Source organism: Staurois parvus, unplaced genomic scaffold (genome assembly GCF_062004578.1).
Source record: "Staurois parvus isolate SC_StPar_1 unplaced genomic scaffold, SC_StPar_1.0 ptg000290l, whole genome shotgun sequence".
Lineage (NCBI taxonomy): Eukaryota > Metazoa > Chordata > Amphibia > Anura > Ranidae > Staurois > Staurois parvus.
In genome coordinates this window covers 962,054-987,125 of record NW_028318086.1, presented here as the reverse complement: position 1 = coordinate 987,125, position 25,072 = coordinate 962,054, and the positions used below count along the sequence as shown (strand labels likewise).

At 45.0% G+C, this 25,072-nt stretch overlaps 2 protein-coding genes across 2 annotated transcripts in view; one reads left to right on the top strand and one right to left on the bottom strand.

Moving 5' to 3' along the window:
• The window catches only part of MCM2 (minichromosome maintenance complex component 2), a 29,377-nt gene extending 21,071 nt beyond the window's left edge, over window positions 1-8,306 (bottom strand). The window contains exons 1-5 of the mRNA XM_089682449.1: window positions 8,223-8,306; window positions 4,706-4,893; window positions 4,358-4,527; window positions 2,621-2,884; window positions 1,170-1,389 (exon numbers count right to left, since the gene is read on the bottom strand). Coding sequence (XP_089538575.1) covers window positions 1,170-1,389; window positions 2,621-2,884; window positions 4,358-4,527; window positions 4,706-4,893; window positions 8,223-8,228 — 848 coding nt within the window. The 5' untranslated portion in view covers window positions 8,229-8,306. The remainder of the gene's footprint in view (window positions 1-1,169; window positions 1,390-2,620; window positions 2,885-4,357; window positions 4,528-4,705; window positions 4,894-8,222) is intronic.
• A 5,972-nt stretch (window positions 8,307-14,278) lies between these two features.
• The window catches only part of TPRA1 (transmembrane protein adipocyte associated 1), a 38,884-nt gene continuing 28,090 nt past the window's right edge, over window positions 14,279-25,072 (top strand). Inside the window, exon 1 of the mRNA XM_089682436.1 lies at window positions 14,279-14,402. The gene's annotated coding sequence lies outside the window, so the exon portion shown is untranslated. The remainder of the gene's footprint in view (window positions 14,403-25,072) is intronic.

Here is a 25,072-nt window from a genome sequence, read left to right as displayed (position 1 = left end):
GAAGAGTATGGAGAAGGAAAGGAACTGCTCATGATCCTAAGCATACCACCTCATCAGTGAAGCATGGTGGTGGTAGTGTCATGGCGTGGGCATGTATGGCTGCCAATGGAACTGGTTCTCTTGTATTTATTGATGATGTGACTGCTGACAAATACAGCAGGATGAATTCTGAAGTGTTTGGGGCAATATTATCTGCTCATATTCAGCCAAATGCTTCACAACTCATTGGACGCTTCACAGTGCAGATGGACAATGACCCAAAGCAGACTGCAAAAGCAACCAAAGAGTTTTTTAAGGGAAAGAAGTGCAATGTTATGCAATGGCCAAGTCAATCACCTGACCTGAATCCGATTGAGCATGCATTTCACTTGCTGAAGACAAAACTGAAGGGAAAATGCCCCAAGAACAAGCAGGAACTGAAGACAGTTGCAGTAGAGGCCTGGCAGAGCATCACCAGGGATGAAACCCAGCGTCTGGTGATGTCTATGCGTTCCAGACTTCAGGCTGTAATTGACTGCAAAAGATTTGCAACCAAATAATAAAAAGTGAAAGTTTGATTTATGATTATTATTCTGTCCCATTACTTTTGGGACCTTAACAAGTGGGAGGCACATATGCAAACTGTTGTAATTCCTACACCGTTCACCTGATTTGGATGTAAATACCCTCAAATTAAAGCTGACAGTCTGCAGTTAAAGCACATCTTGTTCGTTTCATTTCAAATCCATTGTGGTGGTGTATAGAGCAAAAAATGTTATAATTGTGTCCATGTCCCAATATTTATGGACCCGAATATATATGCACTGGTTTTAACCCCTTGGCGCCGGCACCTCCCGGCCCTTTAAGGGCTCCAGCTGGGAGGCAGGGCGGGGCTTTAGGGTCATGTGACCGCCATAATTCGCTGTCATATGATTGGGAAGGTCCCAATCAGAAGAGGAGATTGGGACCTTTCCGTGAGTACCGAACGTGTGTGCTGGGAGCGAGCTCGGCGCGCGTTCTCAGCGCGTGGTTTTTTCGAATAGAACGCAAATCTGCAGCCTCTCAGCGTTTAGGCCTAGACGTCGGGAGGCCGCACAGTTGCGTTCGGCCGGCACCAAGAGGTTAAACACCTAGCGCTCTCGCACAGTCTTGGCCACATTTTAATTGTGTTTTAAAATCCAAGATCTCACCTGAGAGACCTCAGCTCTTCTACCAGAGGGAGATGGGAAATGCGGACGTGAATCTCACGGGCTATACGGTCATACTTTGGGTACATGACTAGAACCACCTCCTTGGCAGCTTCATCAAAGATCTTCAACATTTCAGCGGGGGCTTCCGGGAGGAAGTAGGCCAAAACATGCTCACGGGCGGCCAGATCTTCATAGTTCACCACCAGGCTCTCTTTATTGTCTGCGAGAAGAAAACACGTCACCAATACAATATTTACATGGCTGCTGTGTTCACATTTAAATGGATGCAAACTGACCAGGCACACTTTCAAGTCCCACTGGCTTTCCTATACAAAACTTGACATGCGGTTTTGGTATAGGCAGGAACTTGCCAAATGCATCCAGTATATGGAGCAAGAACAAGCTGCAAGCAAGCTCATGTCATAAGCAGTCTGTCTGCCATTAACCACTTCCAGTCCGGACACTTTCACCCCCTTCCAGTCCAGGCCAATTTTCAGCTATCAGTGCTATCACACTTTGAATGACAATTGTGCGGTCATGCAACACTGTACCTATAGGAACTTTTTGAGAGAAAGCTTTATTTTGGTGGTATATATTTCAGCACTGGGATTTTTATTTTTTTTGCTATGCAAGTGAAAAAGTCAAAAAATTTTGAAAAAAGTGTTTTATAAAATTTTGCAAATAAATAGTATTTCATCATAAATCTTGGCCAAAATTCCGTTATCTTTTTAGTAAAAAAAAAACAATTAGTTTATAACCAAAAATTATCATTTTTAAATTTTTTATATATATATTTTTTTACATACTGTCACCCTAGCAGTACAGTGTCACCATGGTGACACTGTACTACCTGTGGGGGGTAATGAAGATTGTTTTTTTTTCACCGATTGCTTTTACACCCATATAGGCTGTAAAAGCAATAATTTCTCCTTCTTTCTGACTGCATTCTTGCAGCCATTGAGAACTACTGTGTGAGCTGTGATTGGTCACAGCTTGTCACATGGTACAAGGCTGTTGTGAATAGCCTTGTACCATGTGACCTCTGATCATTCACAGATTTCACAAGTAGTAAGCAATGATGTCAGAAGTGACATCTTGCTTACTACTCTGCATGTGATCACTGATTGGCCAATCAGTGATCACATGATCGGGACCTCACAGAGTTCCCGGCCGATGATCCAATGTGTCCGGAGGACACAGCGGGCACCGGATTGCAGTGCTGCATGCTCCCAGGGAGCGTGCACAAGCAGGGTGCGGGGAGGTCGTTTATAAACTGCCCCCTGCCCCTGCACTGCCACGTCTGGCCGTTTATATATAACGGCCGGACGGGAAGTGGTTAAGAGCAAAGTGACTGTGCGTGTACAAGACTACGCTGAAGAATTCTGCAACTTGTTGGTCAAGCTGGCCATTTCTGCATGATGGAGGCGATGCATTCACAGTACAAGCAATACCTTTGCACATATCACTGATCTTCTCTTTGAAGACATTGTGCCCGTGCTCATCGACATGGGTTCTCAGAAAGTTCTTGAAGCGGTGGAAGATCTCCAGCCGTGTGGCAGCCATGGACACCCACTCTCTAACACTGTAGCCCTTCATGTCCTCTAGATTCTCAATGCTTTCAATCATTTCTTCATCTTCATCAGCGGCCCCCTCTGCGGCGCGCTCAGCCAGTCGCCTTTTACGTGCAGGGCGGTCTTCCTCCTCGTCATCACTGTCTAAGAACAAAAATGAGAAAATAGCAATATATGTTGTATTATCTACACTTTTTTTTGTTTTAAAGGTGTTTTTGCTGTATTTTGATGCTCCACCTGAAGAGGATTCAAAGTATGAAACACCCTATTTTTAGCTCCATAAGACGCACTTTATTCCCCCCCAAAAAAAATGGGGGGGAAATGTGTCTTATGGAGTGAATATGGAGAGGCTGGCCCGGTATTCCCCAACCCCGTCGCCACGTTAGAATACCAGGCCGGCCGCTCGGCTTTACTGTGCAGAAGAACCTGCTCCTCGGTCCAGAGGTGTCCTGCCTTCACCGGCCATCTTCTCTCCCTGGTGCCGGCATCTTCAGTGTGGGCACCCGGCTGTGACAGCTTGCAGCTTCACAGCTGGGTGCCCACTGTGCATGCACGGTAAGCGCTGCGTTTTGTGAATGGCCCCGTAGTCTTCTAGGACCTGTCACGTGTCTCACAAGACTACGGGGAGGGAGGTCATCTCCCCGTACCGCGTCGGCAGTCCCCGGTCATTTCTCTTTACTACGTCTGCACTCCATTGGTTCAGAATATTTTTTTTCTAGTTTTCATCCTCTAAAATCTAGGTCCATCTTATGACCACGTGCATCTTATGGAGCGAAAAATACAGTATATGAATTGAAACGCGTCGAGGTTACACAGATTTCTTGAATACAGCCAAAGCTCTGTCATTTTTACTTGCTGATACCCATCATGTCAAAAAGGTTTCTATTGCTTTAAAAGACTGAATTCAAAAAAATGTAATTTATTTTATTTATTAAATAAATTGAATTCAATAAAATGTAATTATATATGTTTTCAAATTGTGGTGCTTGGAAAGTCCCTGTTTCAAAAAGAAGAAAAAAAAAAGTATGCTATTCAATACAGGATTCAATATGCAAGTCTGAAGGTTGTCCTTTAATTACTACATTATTACCATTACTATAATACAAAACAGAGTTAGGACTGTGTTCGTGAGATTACAACCTAACTCTTGTTTCTTAAAAGCTGAGCTCTAGTAAAAGTGTAAAAAAAAAGTCAGCAGCTACAAAAACTGGGAAGTGGGAGCATGTACCTGTCAAAATCTGGTACCTGCTCCCCACCCCTCAAAGGTGCCAATCCTTAACGGGGAACGGAGGAGGAGGCCTAAAGGCAGAACTTCCCTTTTGGGTGGAGCTCCGCTTTAAAATCAATATCACAGCTCAATAAACCACTTCCCAACCGGGCCATAGTGGAGACTTCCTCAGTTAAAATTTGAATACCAGGGTTATGGCTGCAGCAATGTGTCATAAGCCCGGTGTTTTCAGCTGGCGATGGTCTTTCTGCTAAAAGTGATCCTAGCAGTGGATTTGCAGCTGGATCACCTTTAGAAGCGGCAGGAGGGGACACCCCCCAGATTGCTGCCTCCCCCAACCGGATCTGTCCGTTGTATAGTAGCTTATGACAGCCAAGGAAACAACTTACCATAGAGGAGCCCTCTGCGCATACGGCCCATATCACGCCCCATCTCTCGGTCCCGCATTCTCATAGCCTGCTCTGCAGCCTCCCTCTGGCTGGCAGTCAGATCCTCAGCATCTTCATCATCCAGACCTTCAGCTTCATAAACATCCAGCTCAGAGATGGCACGGTAATCCCTGCAAACAAGACAGGAGTTTGAGAAAATGAGAAAAAGTACCCAGATAACAGACATACAGCAGGAGGGCCTGAATGATCTGGTTGGCAATTAGATTCAGCCTCATCCATCTTTACAAAACTTGCGTCAACGTGCATAATAGTGCTCAGTCAAAACGATGACCAATAAAGGCTCCAAACCTCTCCATCCCATCACCGATGAGCTCTTCCCCATCATCCTCCTCGACAGGAAGACCCTCATCTCCAAGGATATTTTCTGACTCGTCTTCAAAGGGAGGAAGGTCCCGGCCAGGGCTGGATGTGAGCGCATCTCCGCGTCGTGATCCAGAACGGGGGCTGGTAGCAATAACAAATGACTCTGAAGAATCCTGTAACACAAACAAGTCAGTACAAATGGTCAATGAAAAGCCTCCTGCCAATTAGGGGTTAAACAAGATAGAAACTTAAAAAAAATAAAAACAAAGTATCTCTTAACTGGATAATTGGTGGTGTATTCTGAACTAGAACGGCAAATCATTTTTTGGATAGAGAACAGATGGATTAGAACCTCTGGCAGGGTTTTTATTGCTTAAAAAGGAAGAAGTGGGGAGCGCTTGGAGACATAAATACTGTGTGTATATATATATATATATATATATATATATATATATATATATATATATATACACACATATACACACACACACACATTATATATATATACATACACACATACACATACACACACGTAGGTGTACCTCGGTTTATGAATTTAATGCGTTCTCCGGGACGTAAAGTATTGCGAAAAACTTGTAAACTGAAAAGCGGTTTCCCATATGAACGCATTGAAAACCAATTAATCCGTTCCGGAGGTCAGAAAAAAAAAAAAAGTCTTTCATCTGTTCAAAACTCTTTATAACGTGCACTTTAAAGGCATAAATACTGTACAGGGACATGATTAAAAATTAATCCGTAAATGCATTAAAAACCAATTAATCCATTCCAAGAAGTCAGAAAAAAAGTTTTATCTGTTCAAAATTCTTTGTAAAGTGCACTTTAAAAAGTTACGGGGCTGGTGCTATAAACCTCCCAGGTGCAAAGCATCCTGGAGAAACTTCGCATTGCCAAAACATTTTGTAAACCGAGGCATTATTTTCATTCGGAAACCGAAAATTACGTTAACCGAGGTACGCCTGTGTATGCATCTATACACACACAAAATATATATATATATATATATATATATATATATATATATATATATATATATATATATATACACACATACACACATACATATATATATTATTATACAGTATTTATATAGTGCCAAAGGTTATGCTCAGCGCTGTACAATAGCAAGGGGGACAGAACATGAGACAAGACAGTAACAATACAATACACGAGGGGTTTGAGGGCCCTGCTCTTTCGAGCTTACAATCTAGGAGGGAGGGGAAGGTGGCACAGGAGGAGATGGCTGTGGGGGATGGAGTGGTGGGAGGAGTGGAGGAGGTTAGTTGTTAGGCGAGGTCGGGTGTTAGGTGAGGTTGGGGTAGGCTTCTCTGAAGAGGAGGGTTTTCAGGGTGCGCCTGAAGGTGAGGAGGGTAGGTGACAGTCTGATGGATTGGGGGAGGGAGTTCCAGAGGATGGGGGAAGTCCTAGAGAAGTCCTGCAATCGGGCGTGGGAGGAGGAGACCAGGGAGCTAGAGAGTAGGAGGTCTTGTGAGGAGCGGAGGGCACGGGTAGGGTAGTATATATACACACACACCGCAATTGTGGCAAACCGCATCGCATGCAGCTCGTCGCCCAAAAAGGAGCACAAGTTTCTTTTGGGTGACAAGTTTTACGGGATGCAGATTAAATATGATAAATCATGGCAATTACGGCACAACCACACCGGTGCATTTTGTCACAATTTCAGTGCGGTCCGGAATAGTGGTCATTCCACCCGTGATCCCAAATTGCCAGATGTGAACAGAGCAGGAGTTTCTTTTGGGCAACATACGTGCATAGGGCAGCCCATTGAAATGAAACGCACATTAATTGCACTTTGAAAATCACAAGTGGAAATGCTAGTTCCCAATATGCAATATCTGAATGGGGTCTAACCCAAAAAAAAAATAGGACTGAGTACAGCGGACGGTCCCTGCAATCTCCATCCCTCAACTGTATCACTTCTTTGTTGAAGCGCCAACTGTCACAACACACATTACAGTCTGATTTTACAATCTCCATCAGTTCTACCAATATAGAAACGAGGAATATATGCGAGCGCAAAATATCAACAGCAGCTAGCGTTAAAGGTAAACCTCTAGACCTCCAAATAACAGTAAAATATAAATGCAGCGCTAAAAATAGTAATATTGAAATGATAGATATATAATTATAGATTATTTTGTGCGCTTCTGGTGAGTGCGTTCATATTAGTGGCCCTCACCATACAGGATCACCAGCACGGATCATCATATTTCTGGACTGGATTTGCATTGTATATGACGCACTACAGTCACTTTAATAATTTCATACTCTTTCAAGACGTCATTAAGAGACGATTCATCACATTATCGCTTTATAAGCACTTTATTAGCACTCACCGTGTATTATCTATAATTTCAATATTACTATTTTTAGCGCTGCATTTATATTTTACTAAGTTCTACCAATATAGAAGTACAAGGGCCGGACTGTATACATTATGGTAGGTCCTCATTTTGCATAGTTTTGGTAGAAGCTGTTATCTGCATTTTTTTCTGCTCAAAGCTAAATGGTATTATCCGGCGTATCCATCCTCAGAGCCACGTGATTTTGTATGAATTCACAAAACACAGAAAGTGAATAGAGCCTTAGACCCCTGATCACATTTCATAGCAGGAACGATTTTTTCTGCTACAAATTGTGTGTGCGATTTTCATGTGATCCTGCATAGGGTAGCCCATTCACTTGAACGGTGTCTGTGCACGTTTGTCACACAAAGGAAGCTCATGCACTTTTCTGCGTGACTTTTAAATGCACGCTTTGCAACATTTGCGGCAAAAGTGCACAGAGTATGGGGCAGCATCACACTGGGTGCACCCGTTCATGCAAACCGCTGTGGGTGTGTATGTTAACACCCCAAAAAAAAAAAAAAAATTGGTTCGCAACACACTGCAATGTGCAGAATCGGATCGCATGGGTGTGAATACCCATGCGATCCGATGCTAGTGGTCAAATAAAAAAGAAGGTCCTGCACTATTTTGGTGCAGATGCGGTGCGACCAAAGCCATACACAATGTATGGTTCAAATCGCACCGCACAGAAATCTCATGTGATTTGCACAGGAACGCGGCCCCTGCGCCAATCACATGCGATGTGCCGCATCAGTATGAACCCAGGCGTAAGGATAATGGCATCCAAAAGTGCATCACGTGATTTGGAATCGCAGAAATTCTACTCGCAATTCCAAATCGCCTGATGTGAACAAAGCCTGACGCGCGCACATGTTTTATATATTTATATATATATATATATATATATAAATTTTGTGTTTATTTCCCCCCCAGTGTAACTAAATGGGCTCATGACACGTGACCCACTAGAAGCAGTCAGTGACACTGCATACAGAGCAGTCTTCTAGAACAATGAGCCACCCCGGGCATGCTGGGTCTTATAGTCCTCCTGACCCCGAGGGGCTCCTCTATCCCTACACCCGGTGGTCCGGAGAGCTCCATCCCGCACTCACCGCCATGCTGCTGCTCTATCCGCACACACAAGGACTGCACCGCTTGTCTCTCCAGCTGCCGGTTTGGCGCGAAAAAACCATGTGACCAACCCAAGCGCGCGAAATTCTCTCCTACTTTGCATGAGCCCCGCCCCGTCACTCAAAAACTGCCGGGAGAGGAAAGGGGCGGGACGCGCCGGGAGATGTGCTAATTGGTTCCACTGACGCGGGAAGGCGGGGTATGCTAATTTCTGAGAGGAGACAAAAAAGTTATTAAAGTGGTACTAACATAAATAATATATATTGTACTGAATTATGCAATACAGCGATCAGCCATAACATTATGACCACTGATAGGTAAACTGACTAATATAATATTAACGGGCAGCTAAATGGTTAGCACTTCCCCCTGGCAGTACTCGGGTCATTGGCTCAAATCCCAACAATGGCAACACCTGCCTGGAGTTTGCATGTTCTCCCTGTGCCTGTGCGGGTTTCCTCCAGGTATTCCGGTTTCCTCCCACACTCCAAAGACATGCTGGTAGGTTAATTAGCTCCTGTCTAAATTGGCCCTAGTATGTGTATGTATTTTTCTCCCACGTTTGTCACTTTTCACTTTTGTGTGTGTTTTCTTTCTCACAGGATGGAGGGGGTGGGTCCTCGGGCTCACCCTGAAGCCTAGGGGGAGGATGTGTGGCCTTTTGGTTCCTTCCTCCCCTGTCCCTAGGGGGTTTTCTCTTCGGAAGACACCCCTACCAAGTACTTGGTGGCTGGCTTCGGCTGGTCACAAAGGAACGGGGTCAGCCAGGCCTTTTGGCTAGGTGGACCACATGGGAACCTTGTCCCTGTCAGGAGCTTCACGCCGCGGGGGATCAGGGTAGAGGTCCTACCAGGGGCGGACTGACAACTCATGGGGCCCCAGGGCAATAGGGGATCATGGGGCCCCTGTGTCCTTGCCCAAACTCAAAAAAGCCTATGAAAAAGGTACCAGGGTCATCTCATGGGGCCCCCTACTGACCCCGGGCCCTCGGGCAGTGCCCGAGTTTCCAAATGGTCAGTCCACCCCTGGGTCCTACCCCTTCGGGGGGAGGACAAAGCACACCCCTAAGTGCACTTTTTTTCTGTGGTGGTTTGCACTTGCACGTTTTTTGTGAACACTTACAGGTTTTTCGTTTTTCGCACGTTCGCGGATTAAAAAAAAAAAATGTGTATGTATAAATGTAAGTTAGGGACCTTAGATTGTACACCCCTTGAGGGTTAGGGACCTTAGATTGTACACCCCTTGAGGGTTAGGGACCTTAGATTGTACGCCCCTTGAGGGTTAGGGACCTTAGATTGTACGCCCCTTGAGGGTTAGGGACTGATGTGAATGTACAATATATATGTAAAGCGCTGCGTAAATTGATAGCGCTATATAAGTACCTGAAATAAATAAAAAGATAAATAAAAATGTAGCCACTGTGCCGCCCCACTTGTGTTTCGGTTTAATACTGCTTTAGGCGGATGTGTGCGGCCATTTCTTCAGATCTTCGTGATGGAAATCCTATGTAGGTACAAAGAAATGCAGATCTGGTCATAACCAGGTACCTGCTCCCCCCCTTCCCCAAAAGTGCCAAATGTGGAAGTGGTGTGGCAGAAAAGCAGAGGTTCCACTTTGGGTGGAACTTTGCTTTAACCACCTCATATATAAACGGCTGGACGGTGGCAGTGCAGGGGTGGGTGGCCTTTTATAAATGGCCTCCCTGCTCCCTGCTTGTGCACGCTCGCTGGGAGCATGCAGCACCGCGATCCGGTGCCCGCTGTGTCCTCTGGACACAGTGGAACACCGATTGTCGTACGGGTCCTCTGTGCGGGTCCTGATCATGTGTTCACTGATTGCCCAATCAGTGATCACATGAAGAGTAGTAAGCAAGATGTCCCTTGTGACATCATTGCTTACTACCTGTGAAATCTGTGAATGATCACCGAGGTCACATGGTACAAGGATATTCACAACAGCCTTGTACCATGTGACAAGCTGTGACCAATCACAGCTCACACAGTAGTTCTCAATGGCTGCAAGAATGCAGCCAGAGAGAAGGAGAAATTATTGCTTTTACAGCCTATATGGGTGTAAAAGCAATCAGTGAAAAAAAACAAAATCTTCATTACCCCCCACAGGTAGTACAGTGTCACCAAGGTGACACTATGTAACAAAAAACAAATCATAATATTAAAAATTAAAATAAATATTTAAAAAAAAATTTTAAAAATAATTTTTGGTTATAAACTAATTTGGGTTTTTTTTTGTTTTTTTTTTTACTAAAAAGATAACTGAATAGATTTTGGCCAAGATTTATTATGAAATATTATTTATTTGCAAAATTTTATAAGAAAAACACTTTTTTTAACATTTTTGGACTTTTTCATTTATATAGCAAAAAAAATAAAAATAGCAGTGGTGAATAAATACCACCAAAATAAAGTGTTATCTGTCTCAAAAAAATGCTAAACAATTCATATGGGTACAGTGTTGCATGACCGTGCAATTGTCATTCAAATTGTGATAGCGCTGAAAGCTGAAAATTGGCCTGGACAGGCAGGGGGTAAAAGTGTCCGGACTTGAAGTGGTTAAAATACACTCCTGCAGTGATTTGCATGAATGGGGTACAATTATGATGTGGAAATCGCACAGAAGCAGGTACTAGTTCCGCACCCTATCAGTGTGAACCCGGTCTGAAGAATCTGCCACTGACAGAGGTTTAGTGGTGCTCATGCCTCTACGGTCAGGGCTGTTTCGGTGGCAAAATGAGGACCTACTCAGTACTAGGTGGGGCCTGCTATGCGGAGAAGAAGAACTAAACTCCAAAAGCAAACAAAAAAGTGCACTTAGGGTGTATCTATTGGTCCCCTCCTAAAGGAGAAGAACCCTTCCCTGACTCCCTGGGGAGCAGGAATCCTGACAATGTTGAGGCACACTCAGGTCCACCTAGCCAAAAGGTCTGGTGGACCCCACTCCTCATGGTCAGCCAAAGCCCACCACTTGGTACTAGCTAGAGACCACCTCAAGGCAGGGGAGAAAAGAACTTGATGGCCACACACAGGGGCATCCCTAGGGTTGGTGCAGGGGCGGACTGACAATTTGGAAACTGGGGCACTGCCCAAGGGCCCTGGGTCGGTAAGGGGCCCCATGAGATGCCCCTTGTACCTTTTTCATAGGCTTTTTTGAGTTTGGGCAAGGACACAGGGGCCCCATGATCCCCTATTGCCCGGGGGTCCCATGAGTTGTCAGTCCGCCCCTGGGTTGGTGTCACCCAGTGCGGTAACACTTGGGGGTTTATTTACTAAAGCTGGAGAGTCCAAAATCAGACTCCCTTCTGCATAGAAACCAATCAGCTTCTAACCTCAGCTTGTTCAATGAAGCTTTGGCAATGAAACCTGGAAGCTGATTGGTTTCTATGCAGAAGGGAGTCTGATTTTGGACTCTCCAGCTTTAGTAAATAAACCCCTTGGTGTCGCCCCTCCGACAATCCCCGCAGGATGGATCGGATCTGCGGATTGAGCATAATAGATTGGAGTCCGATCCATTATGCTCCCCAATCCGCAAATCTTATCCATCCTGCGGGGATTGTCGGCTTGAAACCTATATGGGGTTAACTGATCTCTCCATGAGCTCCATGAAAAGGTAAGTTTTAAAGCAAACCAACAATCCCCGCAGGATGGATCTGATCTGCGGATTGGGAAGTATAATGGATTGGACTCCGATCCATTATGCTCAATTTGCAGATCCGATCCATCCTGCGGGGATCGTCAGCTTGCTTTAAAACTTACCTTTTCATGGAGCGGTTCCGGTGTCACCCCATGCGATAGGTGCCACCCGGTGCGGCACGCACCTGCCTAGGGACGCCACTGGCCACACATCCTGTCCCTTGACTTCAGGGTACGCCCAAAGACCCACACCCTGCATCCGGAGTGAAAGGTAGACATAAATAAATGCAGGGTGACACACGTAAAAAACAATTAAATAGGCAAAAATAAAAAGGGGCCATTTCAGGTGCATTGACCAGAAGGCTGACAGGCATTCAGGAGGTGATGCCATTGTTTTTTTTTTAAAGTCAAATGGGGTTTTGAATGCAAATAGCACGTTGCAACCCTGAACCTAACATTTGTCTCGCGGGTACACAGTGGTACTGTTCATATGAATGTGTCAAATTTGTGGCAGTGCCCTGTGTACAACTTCATCTGGCCGCCATGTTATTTTAAGGGGGCGGTCTGAGGGTGGTGAAACCACCTATTTTTACTGGCTTCCCCCTTTGCAAGTGTAACCCAGTCCTTAATGCTTTCCTGCTGTCTTTTTATTTTGCAGGCAAGTTGTGACGAGGAGCAAATCTACTACATTTTTGCCTGATCAGACAGAACAGTGGTCTCCAAACTGCGGCCCTTTACTTGCCTTTATCCGGCCCCCAGGGCACTATTCCAGCCACTGACATGGGGAATAATTCCTTCCATTGACACCAACTATAGGCCATTATTCCTTCCACTGACACCAACAATGGGGCACAATTATTCCCACTGAAACCAACAATGGAGCAAAATTTGTTCCATTGACACCAACAATGGACATTTATTCCTCTCACTGACACCAACAATGGGTCACAATTCCTCCCACTAACACCAGTGGGGCAGAATTCCTCCCACTGACACCAACAATGGGGCACTATTCCTCTCACTGACACCAACAATGGGGCACAATTCCTCCCACTGACACCAGTGGGGCGTTATTCCTCCCACTTACAACAATGGGGCACAATTCCTCCCACTGACACCAATGATGGAGCAAAATTCCTTCTATTGATGCCAACAATGGGGCAGATCTTCCACTGATACCAACGATGGGGCACAATTCCTCCCATTGACACCAATGGTGGAGCACAATTCGTTCCACTGACACCAACAATGGGACACAATTCCTCCCACTGACACCAATGGGGCAGAATTCCTTCCATTGATGCCAACGATGGGGCACTATTCCTCCCACTGACACCAACAATGGGGCACAGTTCCTCTCACTGACCCCAACAATGGGGCACAGTTCCTCTCACCAACACCAACAATGTGGCACAATTCCTCCCACTGACACCAACGATGGAGCACAATTCCTTCCATTGATGCCAACGATGGGGCACTATTCCTCCCACTGACACCAACAATGGGGCACAGTTCCTTTCACTGACCCCAACAATGGGGCACAGTTCCTCTCACCAACACCAACAATGTGGCACAATTCCTCCCACTGACACCAACGATGGAGCACAATTCCTTCCATTGATGCCAACAATGGGGCACTATTCCTCCCACTGACCCCAACAATGGGGCACAGTTCCTCTCACTGACCCCAACAATGGGGCACAGTTCCTCTCACCAACACCAACAATGTGGCACAATTCCTCCCACTGACACCAATGATGGAGCACAATTCCTTTCATTGATGCCAACAATGGGGCACTATTCCTCCGGCTGACACCAATGGAGCAGATTTTCTTCCATTGATACCAACAATGTGGCACAATTCCTCCCACTGACACCAAGGATGGAGCACAATTCCTTTCATTCATGTCAACAATGGGGCACTATTCCTCCGGCTGACACCAATGGGGCAGAATTTCTTCCATTGATACCAACAATGGGGCATTATTCCAACCACTGACACCAAAGTTAAGGCAAATGAGAAAAAGAAAAAAAAAACTAGAAAATGTGAAAGGGAGAACACAGCTCCACCTGCTGGTTGAAAACAATAATAAAACAAAAAATCAAAATATGTGTGCAATAGTATGCATAAAAAAATAAATCAATTATATATATATACACATATATATATATATATATATATACACAAACACATGTGTATATATATACTGTGTGTATATATGTATGTATGAGACGATGCGCGCTCCCCTGCACCCCCTGTCACGTGCTCAGAACTCTGGGATCGGATGGAATGTCCTCGGCGGTTACATTGTATCATTTTGTATCCTCATCGCCAGGGGGCGGATGTTTGTGCTGGTCACGTGTCCTGTCATCCGGAAGCGGCTCATCCATCGGTCGGAGATCGGCAGGGCTGTTGGAGGAGCACCGAGTCACGGATTAGCGGTGAGAGAAGATCCCAAGGATACACCGAGGAGGAGGGGGGCGGGTACCGGGGGGAAGACCCCGGACAAACAGGTGGGTAGGTCGGGTATTGCGGGGGGGTTACATGTCCGCCGAGGAGAGGAATACCGGGGAGGTGTAAACAGAGGGAGAGCTGGGGGGAGGGGGTGTTCTGGGGTCTCATTGTAGGTGAGGGGGAGGTGCTAGAAGAGGTCAGGGGGGTGTAGAGGAGACCCTGCATTCTGGTTTCTGTCTGCAGAGATATGTATTAGTGGGGGTTCGGGGGGATGATAGGACAGACTAGCTTGTGGCTGGGGGGGTACAGAATAGAGTGGCGGGAGACTCATGGGGGGTGAGGTACAGTATAGACTGAGGAGCAAGAAGGGGGGAAGAAGAATAGAGCGTGGTACCGGGGGGGGGGGGGGGGGGGGGTTACTGAACAGACCGGGGGGGCAGAATAGGAGGATATATACACTATATTGCCAAAAGTATTGGCCCTCCTGCCTTTCCACACACATGAACTTTAATGGCCCCCTAGTCTTAGTCCGTAGGGTTCAATATTGAGTTGGCCCCGCCCTTTCCACGCACATGACCTTTAATGGCCCCCCAGTCTTAGTCCGTAGGGTCCAATATTGAGTTGGCCCCGCCCTTTGCAGCTATAACAGCTTCAACTCTTCTGGGAAGGCCGTCCACAAGGTTTAGGAGGGTGTCTATGGGAAGGTTGGACCATTATTCCAGAAGCACATTTGTCAGGTCAGGCACTGATGTCGGGGGAGGAGGCCTGGCTCACAGTCTCCTCTCTAATTCATCCCAAAGGTGTTCTATGGGGTTGAGCTCAGGACTCTGTGCAGGACAGTCAAGTTCCTCCACCCCAAACTGGCTCCTCCATGTCTTTATGGACCTTGCTGTGTGCACTGGTGGGCAGTCATGTTGGAGCAGGAAGGGGCCATCCCCAAACTCTTCCCACAAAGTTGGGAGCATGAAACTGTCCAAAATGTCTTGGTATCCTGATGCCTTAAGAGTTCCCTTCACTGGAACTAGGGGGCCAAGTTCAAGACCTGAAAAATAATCCCACACCATAATCCCCCCTCCACCAAACTTTACATTTGGCACAATGCAGTCAGGCAAGTACCGTTCTCCTGGCAACTGCCAAACCCAGACACGTCCATCGGATTGCCAGACAGAGAAGCGTGATTGGTCCCTCCAGAGAACACATCTCCACTGCTCTAGAGTCCAGTGGCGGCGTGCTTTACACCACGGCATCCGACACTTTGCATTGCACTTGGTGATGTAAAGCTTGGATGCAGCTGCTCTGCCTTGGAAACCCATTCCATGGAGCTCTCTACACACTGTTGTTGGGCTCATCTGAAGGCCACGTGAAGTTTGGAGGTCTTTAGCTATTGACTCTGCAGACGGTGACTTCTGCACACTGTGCGCTTCAGCATGCCCTGACCCCGCTCTGTCATGTGACGTGGCCTACCACTTGGTGGCTGAGTTGCTGTTGTTCCCAGTTGCTTCCACTTTGTTATAATCCCACTAACAGTTGAGCGTGGAATATTTAGTAGCCAGGAAACGTCACGGATGGACTTATTGCACAGGTGACCACCTATCACGGGACCACGCTTGGAGTCACTGAGCTCCTGAGAGAGACCCATTCTTTCACAAATGTTTGTAGAAGCCGTCTGCATGCCTAGGGGCTTGATTGTATACACCTGTGTCCATGGAGGGGATTGGAACACCTGAATCACATGATTGGGAGGGGGCAATACGTTTGGCAATGTAGTGTAGAGAAAACTAGTGTGGGAATAGTCTGTTAGACCATAGGGATGACTAGGAGGAGATGGAGAGTAGTGTAGGTCTGTTGGCCCATGCAGGGGTTTCCAAACTATAGCACTCCAGTTGTTAAAGTACTACAAGTCCCATCATGCCTCTGCCTCTTGGAGTCTTGCCTTTGGCTGTCAGAGTATTGCAAGGCCTCATGGGACTTGCAGTTCCTCAACACCTGGAGGACCATAGTTTGGAGGCCACTTGTACAGTGTCAATGGGGGGATAAAAAAAGACAACAGGGGTAGGGTAGGTCAGTGTAGGAGGAGAATCCTATGGTTTGGGGTTCTAGGTGTGATGATAGATATATATATATATAATTTATTTGTCTTCCTGGTGACATCATCCACCTTGTCTCCAGCACCCATGATTACAGGTTATGGTGTGATCTATATACATGTGGGATGTGTTGTCAGATAATAGAATGATTGTTTCATTTCCCGTTTACTTGAATGACCTGGTTTTATATGGAGTGGGGATTTTCACCACACAAATCTGTGTCTCTTTCATTTTTTCTCAGATGGGTTCTGCTTTCACACCCCTCACCCCAGGCTAAAATACAATAATAAATGAAAATAGGGAATCCCATCAGCAAGATGGGGAAGTTTTGAGGTTAGAAATACATTTTGGCCAGAATAAAAATAAAACATAACAGCAGTCTTACATAGGGCCCCATTTATAAAAGTTTTCACACAAGATTCACACAGTTGTTCAGTTGAATCACATTAGAAAAGTGTGTGAATCCTGGGTGAACACTTGAATCTCATGTGACATTTATAAGTAGACAGCACAGTGTCAGGTTATGTGTGTTTTGAATTTCTAAAGTGGAACTGAAAGCAGAATTCTGTAGTCATCATATCATGACTCGACTACTGCAACTCCCTCCTCACTGGCCAGCGGCGATATCCCCGCTTCAGTCCATCCTGAATACGGCTGCCAGACTCTTTCACCTTTCCAACCGCTCCATCTCCGCCACCCCCCTCTGCCAATCCCTCCACTGGCTTCCGATTGCGCAACGGATCAAATTCAAAATCCTAACCCTGACGTACAAAGCTGTCCACCATACTGCCCCGAACTACATCACCGACCTAATATCCAAGTACCGCCCAACACGCACACTCCGCCCCTCACAAGACCTCCTTCTCTCTAGTTCCCTGGTCTCCTCCTCCCATGCCCGCCTCCAGGACTTCTCCAGGGTGTCACCCATCCTCTGGAACTCCCTGCCCCAACCCATCAGATTATCACCTACTCTCCTCTCCTTTAGGCGCACCCTGAAAACCCACCTCTTCAGGGAAGCCTACCCCACCCCCTGCTAACCTGCCGACCTCCTCCACTCTTCCTACCACTCCATCCCCCACAGCTATCTCCTCCTGTGCCACCATCCCCTCCCTCCTAGATTGTAAGCTCCAAGGAGCAGGGCCCTCAATCCCCTCATGTTCTGCATTGTATTGGTATTGTTCTGTCACCCTTTGTAATGTACAGCGCTGAGCGAACCATTGGCACTTTATAAATACTGTATAATAATAATAATAATAATTTAATGGCTTTCTGTGGTCAGAGATATCTGCCTTGACTTCATGTCCTATGATGATGGGCAATAGAACAGGAAATATGCAGAAATCTCCCCAGCTAGTTCACCGATGATGAAACACAAACAATCTCAATGTACATAGTCTGATGACTGTTTACTGCCATGTTTTATCTCAGCTAAAGTTGAAAGCTGAACTCTAAGTCACCAGTCACACCGCTGCGACTTAAAATTGCGCAATTTGTTTGCAATTTCAGTGCGATTTCAGGTGTGATTTCTGAAGACTTTATTGCTACTTCTGAAGATTTTCAACGATTTCTTGAAATTTGCAGTGCGATTTCCATTATCTTCTATGTATATGAAATCGCAGCAAAACTGCAGAAATAGTAATGCAAGAACTACTTTAGAAATCGCGCTGCAGCAAATTGCACATTTTAAGACACCGGCTTTCACATTTGTTGGATTCGATTTCAGGTGCAATTTTAATTCCCAAATCACACCTGACATTGCATTGGTGTAACCGGACACTAAAGAACACACATTGATGCAGTTCTGTAATCATTAAAAAAGTGTTACTAAACCTCAAACAGTAAAATCAGTCTGTAGATGCAGTAAAGCATGCTTGTTATACTTACTGTGGAACCTAAGGGGTTAATCCTCTGCATTGTGTAAAAAGGCTGTTTGATCCTGTCTTCTCTGGTCCTCCCCTTCTTCTACTGTCCCCAATCCACCTGCTGATAGTAGAAAGCTCTAGGAGGCACTCTATACATGCTCAGTTTGGTGTGTATTGCTAGAGAGGTTTTTTTTTTCTTTGGGAAGGTGAATGTGATCAGCACTGTCCAGACAGAGGGTCAGTGGTTATGCAGTCTCGTTGGACAGTCAAAGGAGAATAAAAACTCCTCCTACAAGATTTAACCAGTGCTCAGCTGGACACTGATAGAAGTCACAAAACTGCTATATACTGCTGATGAGAAAAGGTATTTAGCAGTTTAAATTTACTACAATAATTGCATTTCTATGTTCTGTGTACTGTGGGAGAGCAGATATAGTGAATGCAGGGTCCAGGGAGAGCGGATGTAGTGAATGCAGGGTCCGGGGAGACCGGATATAGTGAATGCAGGGTCTGGGGAGACCAGATATAGTGAATGCATGGTCCGGGGAGAGCGGATGTAGTGAATGCGGGGTCCGGGGAGAGCGGATGTAGTGAATGCGGGGTCCGGGGAGAGCGGATGTAGTGAATGCGGGGTCCGGGGAGAGCGGATGTAGTGAATGCGGGGTCCGGGGAGAGCGGATGTAGTGAATGCGGGGTCCGGGGAGAGCGGATGTAGTGAATGCGGGGTCCGGGGAGAGCGGATGTAGTGAATGCGGGGTCCGGGGAGAGCGGATGTAGTGAATGCGGGGTCCGGGGAGAGCGGATGTAGTGAATGCGGGGTCCGGGGAGAGCGGATGTAGCTACAATACGTCATTAATTGTATTTATTTCTGCAAGTACCTGGATCTGACGTGATATCGGTTCAACAATTCATGTGCTGACAAGAAGCATGCTAATAGGAGGAGAGAGCAGAGTGACAGAGAGGTGATTGCTCATTACTATGCTGCTTCTTTCACTGTCCAGTCACAGTTTGGGGGGTGAATCTATGATGACCTGGACTCAGAAGAAGTGGGTTGAATGATGCTGGCCATCAAAGGACATCTAGTGGTAGATTGCAGGTAAATATTGTGCAGACTTTTTTTTTCTTTTTTTTATGTTTTGGATAGAGTGACGTTTTTATTGCTATCTGTGCCCCCTCATTAGGGAGATTCATCCTCTCTACTTGTCCTGTTTACCATTATCATTGAAAGTGAAAGTAAAATAAAATAAAATCCCACATTTTGGGTTGTCCCCAGAGAAGTAATAGAGGGGAAATTTTCCACTGGGGACACTGGTTCTGGTAAATACAAAACCAAGAGCAGAAAGATGTATAAAACATCTGCTGATATTTGCAATTTTTTTTATGTAATAGTCATCAAACCTCTAACTTTTTCTTCGCTTTGCGGCCTGTTGCTGTTATCTTTGGCAAACAGTGGCACAATAATGACAGTTGGCAGCTTTCTTCGGTGTGATTGGACAGAAAGTCAGCTGAGAACTGGAGAATATACATTCCTCTCTGCCAATGACAGAAGCTAAACTGCAGGCAAACCGCTAAAGAGAGCTGTTTACCTTCCAACAATTTGTATTTCTCTCTATTAATTCCTGATATTTATACAGCTCTTCCCCACAGTACAGTTCTTTATGGCATAGCATAGGGACCTGATTTTTTTTTTTTTTTTTTATTATTCTACTGCAGTGGTTCTCAAGCTTCCTAATACCGCGACCCTTTAATACAGTTCCTCATGTTGTGGTGACCCCCAACCGTGAAATTATTTACCCAGTAATTATAATTCATGAGTGTCGTTTTACCTCCAATACTGCTGCTTTCAGCACAGTAGCTGCTTTCAGCACAGTAGCTGCTTTCAGCACAGTAGCTGCTTTCAGCACAGTAGCTGCTCTTTACACATCAGAAATATGCGTTTTCCGATGGTCTTAGGCGACCCCTGTGAAAGGGTCGTTCGACCCCCAGGTTGAGAACCACTGTTCTACTGCAATTAAAGCAGATCTTCACACATTTCAGGGACTTTGCTCCTTTGCATCCTGCCCATGCTCTGCTGCACAACTATCAGGGTTTTTTTTTTTCGTTTACTTTTTTTTTTTTTTTTTTTTTTTTTTTACTATAAGTGGAACTACACTGCATCTGAGCACCACAAACCAAAAAGGCGATTTTTTTTTTTTTTTTCATTCATTTTTAATAAAAGCAAACTCCCCCATCCATCCATGTCTCAATGCTTTATTTTGCTGAGAAATCACTTTGAAAAACACCCCCCTATCATTTCTGGCAGTGGCCATCTTGAGTAAGGGCAGATGATTCATGTATCATTTACTTCCTGGAATCTATCTGCCCTTAGCTCAGGCATGCAGGCAGGAGAGTGTGCTTAGCTGCGAAAGCCCCCCTCTTCTCCTAAAGACTCCTGAGATGTATGACATAATTTGCCTAAAAATTACTAAAGAAATGTAAAAGAAAAGTTTAAGACCCGTAAATATGATATACTTTCCTATCTATTTACTAATGCTAGCAGCGTAAGGATTAAAGATAGTCAGTGTTGTTTGAGATTGAAGTCCTGCGTTAAGTTTCTGCCGGCTCTCCGTACGCCATAATTTGCCTAGGTGAGTGACATCAGTGCCCCCAGCACCTCCTGGGAGATGTGATGTTCATATCCCAGGAGGCACCAGGAACCCCGCACATTGCCCCATTCAGTAATGGTGGGGGTGGGCTTAGCGGCGCATCATAGGTAGGATGCGCCAGAATCCGGAAGAGCCTGTGCAGCCTACCGATGATGTCACAGATGAACATGGTGGCACAGGACCCGGCGGTGGCTGCTGAGAAGAGGATCTCAGCAAGACAATACTGGATCCTGTGTGTGTGTGGGTGAGTGTGATTTACTGTTTACTCGGGTAGCAACACCCACCCAACCCTTAAGGGGACCTCTGGCTGTGTGGATCAACGTAGTGTCCTGGAGCTTTGTGCTGTGCCGCTCGCCCTTCAGAGGGAGAATAACCCACCACCTGGTCTACCCTGATTTCCTTAAGAGGACATCTGGCTATATATTTACAGTGGGGATCGAAAGTTTGGGCACCCCAGCTAAACATTTGTATTAATGTGCATAAAGAAGCCAAGGAAAGATGGAAAAATCTCCAAAAGGCATCAAATTACAGATTAGACATTCTTATAATATGTCAAAAGTTAGATTTTATTTCCATCATTTACACTTTCTTAGCTGGGGTGCCCAAACTTTCGATCCCCACTGTATATGCTCATTTATATTGCGCATCTGGTGAGTGCGCAATTTTACTACACCTATTTGCACAAGCACCAAATTATCATTGGAGCAGGCACCTTCAGAGCACTTTTTGTCACTTATGAACTTTTAATATTCATTTATGAACTTTATTATCACTCATTATTGATTTATTTATTGAGTCATCTACATGGAGAATTTTAGCGCTGCACTGTGATTTGTTAGTTTTTATTAAGGTTTTATTTGGTTACTTAGTGCATAGCTGCTTTATCAATATCAAGTGCACTCAATTATTTTTACCCTTTTAGGGTGAGTATTTCAACTGAGCCCATTTCGGCAAAAGCAAAGGAGAGGAGCAAAAAAAATATAAGTAACAAGGTCTTGTCCCTCCTCCAGCCTGTGATTGGACCATGAAAGGGGAAGCAACAAATTGATGATCTAATTCATCTCCTTCTTTTAGTATGTTTCTTGTTATCACTTGAACTCGTGTACTGCTTTTCCTTCTCTCAATATGGGTTCTGCTGTATGAGGGTTACGAGAGGCTCAAATCAGGTACAATTCAGGTACTAAGGCTTTCTTCAAACTTAGAGCATGCATTTGTGCTTCATTAAAGTGGAGCTCCACTCAAACGGGGAAGTTCTGCTTTAAGGAACGGTCTCCTGCTCCCCGTGAAGAATTGGCACCTTTGGGGAGCGGGTACCCGATTTTAACAGGCACCCATACCCACGTCCACTCTGATTTCCTAGGCAATCGGAAGTGTAAGTTGTCCTCCCCCCACCCCCAACACCCCAAGGCCCTTTAATCTTCCGGGACACGTGACAGATCCCAGAAGATTACGGGACAGTTCACAATGCACAGCACTGCTCGTGCATGTGCAGTAGGCACCTGGCTGTGAAGCCGCAAGCTGTCACAGCCGAGTGCCCATACTGAGGACGGCCGGTGAACCTGGCCGATGTGAACGCACCGCTGGATTGTAGGACAGGTGAGTGGCTGTTTGTTAACCTCCCTAGCAGTCCGATTATGTCAGTATTTCTGTGCTCAAAGCGGTACGTTTTTTTGAATGGAAATATGTTGTTTTTTTATTGTAGGGCTGTAATTTTTAGGAATAACTGACTGAAATCTGTCCGAACAAGAGTGTAGTAAACATCCCGGGTATGATAAAACTTGAAACATGAAATCATAAATTATAATTTAATAAATAATCATAAAAAATAATAAATTTAATTCAATAATTAATCAAACCAATAACACTGAAATTTGAAATAGAGCGCCAAGTTCGCACATCGCTGAGCAAAGTCGCAGAATCGTTTTCAGTGTCTGATGAGGAATTTCCCCCACGAATCATTATCACTCAATTCTGCAAGTGGTTCTGATTTACTATCGCTGTTCTCTAGCCGGTCTAAAACCGATTTTGACCTAAAGGGACGCTTTTTGGACGCCATGGACGTTTCTCAGTTTCCAGGCAGAAAGAACAGTAAAAATGCAGGCAGGGCGCCGGACAAAGCACTCGGGACAAAATGTATGTGAAATGGTTTGATACAGGAATGTTATACTATGTGATTTTAGTGTATTTAGTGAATGTCACTTTTTGACATTTTTAATTTCCCACCGTTCTGTCCCCCATACGTCCCGACGTCGCAGGGAACGGAACCCGGATGACATGGCTGGGGACGCTGCAGGGGAGACATCGCGGGAGCGCAGGACAAGGTAAGTGAAGAAGAGATCCCGGAGCAACGCTGCAGGGTATTCCTGTGTGTAGCTCGGGGTTACCGCTTGTGGTGCTGAAACTTTAGTCTGAGCTACACTCGGGAATACCGCCAGGGGGGTTAAAAGGCATCAGCTGCAGTTTCTGTCGCTGCTGACTGTTATTTTTTTTCAGATGAGACTGGAGCTCCGCTTTAATAAAACTTTCTGCAAAGCCAATGCCTGTACTCTGCATTGACAGCAAACCATGTAGTATACATGCAAAAATTTGCTGCATGTTTGCGTCCCTTTGTGTTGCTTTTGATCTATTTTGCAACTTTGGCAGGTGTTGGCAGAAAAGGGGGGCATTTGGAGAACTTCAGATAAAGTTCTTAACTCTATAGGTGTTTGAAGGAACATTAAACATGTATTTTATGATCGTCGTATGTGTGAACAAAACCTTACAAAGCTTGCTTTAAAAAAAAAAAAAAAAAGCTGATGGCTGCTTTAATTTGTGTATTTAGTGTCTACCTGGAGTTCAGCTTTATAACTCCTTCTTTCTGATCTGAAATTTACCTCCTGTGAAGGTTGAGAAACTCTTATCTACAGCCACTTGTATGTTTTTAGCAGCCTTTTGAGTGGCCAAAGAATGTCAAACACTTAACAATTGAGCAATCGGTCCAAACTTTGGAATATTGCACCTACCTGTCATTTTTTATGTTTACGCAGATCAAGTGTTTCAGGAGAGAAGCCATAGACAAGGTTTTCATTTTTTTATTTATTTTTTTTAATTTCAAAGTCTGTAAAAGCTGCCCGCTCATCCCATGTATGTTGGGCTGCACTGGGCAGTCTTGCCCAACACTGTCTGGTTGCAGTTCACACCAGTCCTATCTGTTCAATTTGGACATGCAGTGTTTTTTTGTTTGTTTTTGTGTTTTTGTTTTTTTAGTGCATTGTGTTTGGATGCAGTACACTACACTGCAACTCGCTGCAGTAAAGAATGAACGAGGAACTGCTCTTTTCACAGCACAAGGCAGCTGCCGCAGTAGAATGCAGTTCTGGTGTGAACATGTGAATGAGCCCTGACTTAATTTACAAAATAAAATACCTGAAACTGCAGTCAGCCAGTCATTTACAGTGAAGGAAATAAGTATTTGAACCCCTGCTGAATTTGAATGTTTGCCCACTCACAAAAAAATTATCAGGTGTCTTTTATACAGGTAACAAAATGAGATGAGCAGCACTCCCTTTAAGAGACTGCTTCTAATCTCAGCTTGTTACCTGTATGAAAGACACCTGGTAGCCAGAAATCCTGCTGAATGATAGGGGATCAAATACTTATTTCCCTCATGAACATGCAAATCAGTCATCATTTATTAGACGCATTTCTGCTGAATTTTTTGTTGCTATTCTGTCTCTCAGTGTTACAATACACCGAACATTCGATTTTTAAACTGATCATTTCTTTGTGAGTGGGCAAACATTCAAAATCAGCAGGGGATCAAATACTTATTTCCTTCACTGTATATACAGTGCATTCAGAAATTATTCAGACCCCCTTCACTTTTTTCAATTTTGTTATGTTGCAACCTGATTCTACAGTTGTTTTAAATTAATTTTTTTTTTCACATTAACCACTTGCCCTCCTGAGGATTTACCCCCCTTAATGACCAGGCCTCTTTTTGCTACTCGGCGCTGCACTAATTCAACTGATAATTGCGCGGTCATGCAATGCTGCACCCAAACGAAATTTACGTCCTTTTTTCACACAAATAGAGCTTTCTTTCGGTGGTATTTGATCACCTGTGCGCTTTTTATTTTTCACGCGATAAACAAAA